This window comes from Procambarus clarkii, chromosome 52 (assembly GCF_040958095.1).
Source record: "Procambarus clarkii isolate CNS0578487 chromosome 52, FALCON_Pclarkii_2.0, whole genome shotgun sequence".
NCBI lineage: Eukaryota > Metazoa > Arthropoda > Malacostraca > Decapoda > Cambaridae > Procambarus > Procambarus clarkii.
Genome location: NC_091201.1, coordinates 25,484,714 through 25,487,672, shown reverse-complemented (window position 1 = coordinate 25,487,672; position 2,959 = coordinate 25,484,714). Strand labels below are relative to the sequence as shown.

The following is a 2,959-nucleotide window of genomic DNA, read 5'->3' as shown; positions in this document are numbered from 1 at the left end:
TCGAAGGTCTTGAAAGCTGAAGCATGAGGGTCTGTTTTAACTTGACAATCGACTTGAGAATGGTCCAGGACGGACCGAAACGTCGTCGTCCCTTCACCCTCTAGTGTGTGGTCTGGTCAACATACTTTAGCCACATTATTGTAACTCATCGCCTGCGTCTCTTTTAACGTTTCCCACACTTTATCACCACCGCGTTATTTGTATTATATGAAGGTGGACTAAATTCTAACTTGTCACCCTTTCTTCACAACAGTCATTCTCACCGGTAGACTAAAGAGGGCGCTGCTACATCACACCTTAACTTGGCAATTATGACAAGGGGGGCGGAATGGGGAACCGGTTGAGTAAATGGCCAGTTTCCTCTACCAACTGATCGCTGTGTTCATTTACTTACTTGGAATAATTATTTGTAATAATAAATAATTTAGAATATTATCTCAGCATGAGACGGAGAGACGTGATTGTGTCCGGCCGTTACCTGCGCTAAGTCCAGTGGGTAATTCTCCTCCTCGCTTAACGACGGTGAAAAGCGGATGCCAGCCGCGATAGCCCATTAGGTGAGCCACAGGTAGATTCATCGTCGTTTGTACTGCATTCACCTTGTAAAGATGGACCACAAATTGCATTTTGAGGTCATTTATTTTTCTTTTGACGTGTTTATGCTTTTGTGGTCTTTTGGTACGTCACTTATATACAGATATGAGATTTGGATAAAACAACAGCTATTAGAGAATTTGTTTTTGTTATTTAGATCATTCATATGATATTTATTGCTGGAATATGAATAAAAAGTGGACAGGTGTTTTTGATGTTTTCAATGTGACGTCTAATTTAATGTTCAAGCAGTCTGTTAGGTGGATGATCATGTACTTTTCCTCACATTAAATTCTCGACGATTTTTACTGTCTTTTCGTCCTCGAAGTATTGAGCCAAACGAGTTCGATGGTTAGGGGGGTTGTGTAGGTAAGTTAGGCCTTTGGTTAGGCCATAACCGGTACAGATTTGTTGCTTGACAAGTCACGCGAACGGACTGGCCACTAAACTGATAACGCGAAATAGAATTATTACTCCAAGTTCACGGAATGGGGGAAAAAATCAACATCTCAAGGAAAAACAATGTAATTTAATTAGTGGTGGCCGTAGTCAGGCAGACCATTAGCTGCATTATTCGTCTTCCGGTGTGGGGGGGCAAGGGACCTTCCCGGACGCGAGCTCGATCCCATTCCACTATTCCAAAGATTTTTTTTATGAATATATCACGCAATAGTGATTTCATTGTGCAACGTCTATATCGCCAGAGATTCATAGATATCGTGCAGTATCTCACCTTGGTGCGGGTGAGAGACTTCTCTTTACAGACGGATCTGAAGGCTCATTATAAAATACTTTATACTTTTATATAAATATAAAACTATAAATATAAAATAAATATAAATTTTTATATATAAATATAAAAATATAAATATAAAATATATTTTATATACATATAAAACATTTATATGTTTATCACATCATTTTACCTTGTTTTATTTCATAACACATAAGTGATATAATTGCTTAACTCTATATATACAACCCAGTTACTGTTTTTCTTGCTTGGAACGACAAATAAAAATGACTGATAGAGAGAGAAATTAAGGAATGCAATTTTACTGACTCGGTTTTGCATTGGACGTCATTTAAACTAATGTAATAGACTAGCAACATCAACAAAAAACTATTAATCAGCTTAGCATGTTTACTTGTGCGTGTGCTTAATAGATTTCCGGTCTTACCTTCTGTCTTTTGATAATTATTTACTGTTTTAAGTGAGTGAAAAAAGTCTTCACTTTGGGAACATATTATTAAATGAGAGAAATAATTACGAAACGTTAACGAGAAAATAATACTCTTCGAGGCTATAAACAAGCGTAGCAGGATACAAAAGGTATTATTAAGAGACGTAAGACTTTGGATATAATTGTCAAATTATGTATTTATGAATGACTTCATTTGCGAGGTTGTAACCGCCCATTTTCACTCTTCCTCAGGAAGGACATTGCTACCCCAGGGGTGTTCCGGTCTGGGTTAGAGAAGGGCGCGCAGGTCAGGATGAGGGAGGATTGAGCAGGTCAGGGGATAGAAGGGTGTACAGGTCAGGATAGAGAGGTGTGTGTGTGTGTGCAGGCCAGGACAGAGAAGGATGGGAAGGACATGACGTAAAACACTGCACCAGCTATGATAGAGAATGGTCAACAAGCCACAACCGAGAATGGTCAACAAGCCACAACCGAGAATGGTCAACAAGCCACAACCGAGAATGGTCAACAAGCCACAACCGAGAATGGTCTACAAGCCACAACTGAAAATGGCCTACAAGCCACAACTGAAAATGGCCTACAAGCCACAACCGAGAATGGCCTACAAGCCACAACCGAGAATGGTCAACAAGCCACAACTGAAAATGGCCTACAAGCCACAACTGAAAATGGCCTACAAGCCACAACCGAGAATGGCCTACAAGCCACAACCGAGAATGGTCAACAAGCCACAACTGAAAATGGCCTACAAGCCACAACTGAAAATGGCCTACAAGCCACAACCGAGAATGGCCTACAAGCCACAACCGAGAATGGCCTACAAGCCACAACCGAGAATAGACTACAAGCCACAACCGAGAATAGACTACAAGCCACAACCGAGAATGGCCTACAAGCCACAACAGAGAATGTTGTGCAGGCCGAATATGAATAACTGATCGCTGATGGAGTGTTGTGCTTGAGAGTTGCACAGTCAGTATTAGATTATTAAAGGCATATAGTGCCTTTAGTATTGCCTAGCATTATGACTGCGTACTTGTGGATGTCCACGAAATTTGACCAGAATGGGTAATGTTGAGACCAAGTATTGTGTACAGGAGAATAAGGCCACACTCACATCTCTCATGAGTTGATTGTTCTGGTGTACTGGAGAACGGGGC

The 2,959-nt window shown here is 40.7% G+C and overlaps 1 protein-coding gene across 1 annotated transcript; it reads left to right on the top strand.

The window, feature by feature from the left end:
• Window positions 1-2,217: 2,217 nt before the first annotated feature.
• On the top strand, window positions 2,218-2,733 carry LOC123763498 (merozoite surface protein 2-like). The gene has a single exon (XM_045750629.2). It carries the CDS (start codon window positions 2,218-2,220, stop codon window positions 2,731-2,733), a length of 516 nt encoding a protein of 171 aa, XP_045606585.2.
• Window positions 2,734-2,959: the final 226 nt, after the last annotated feature.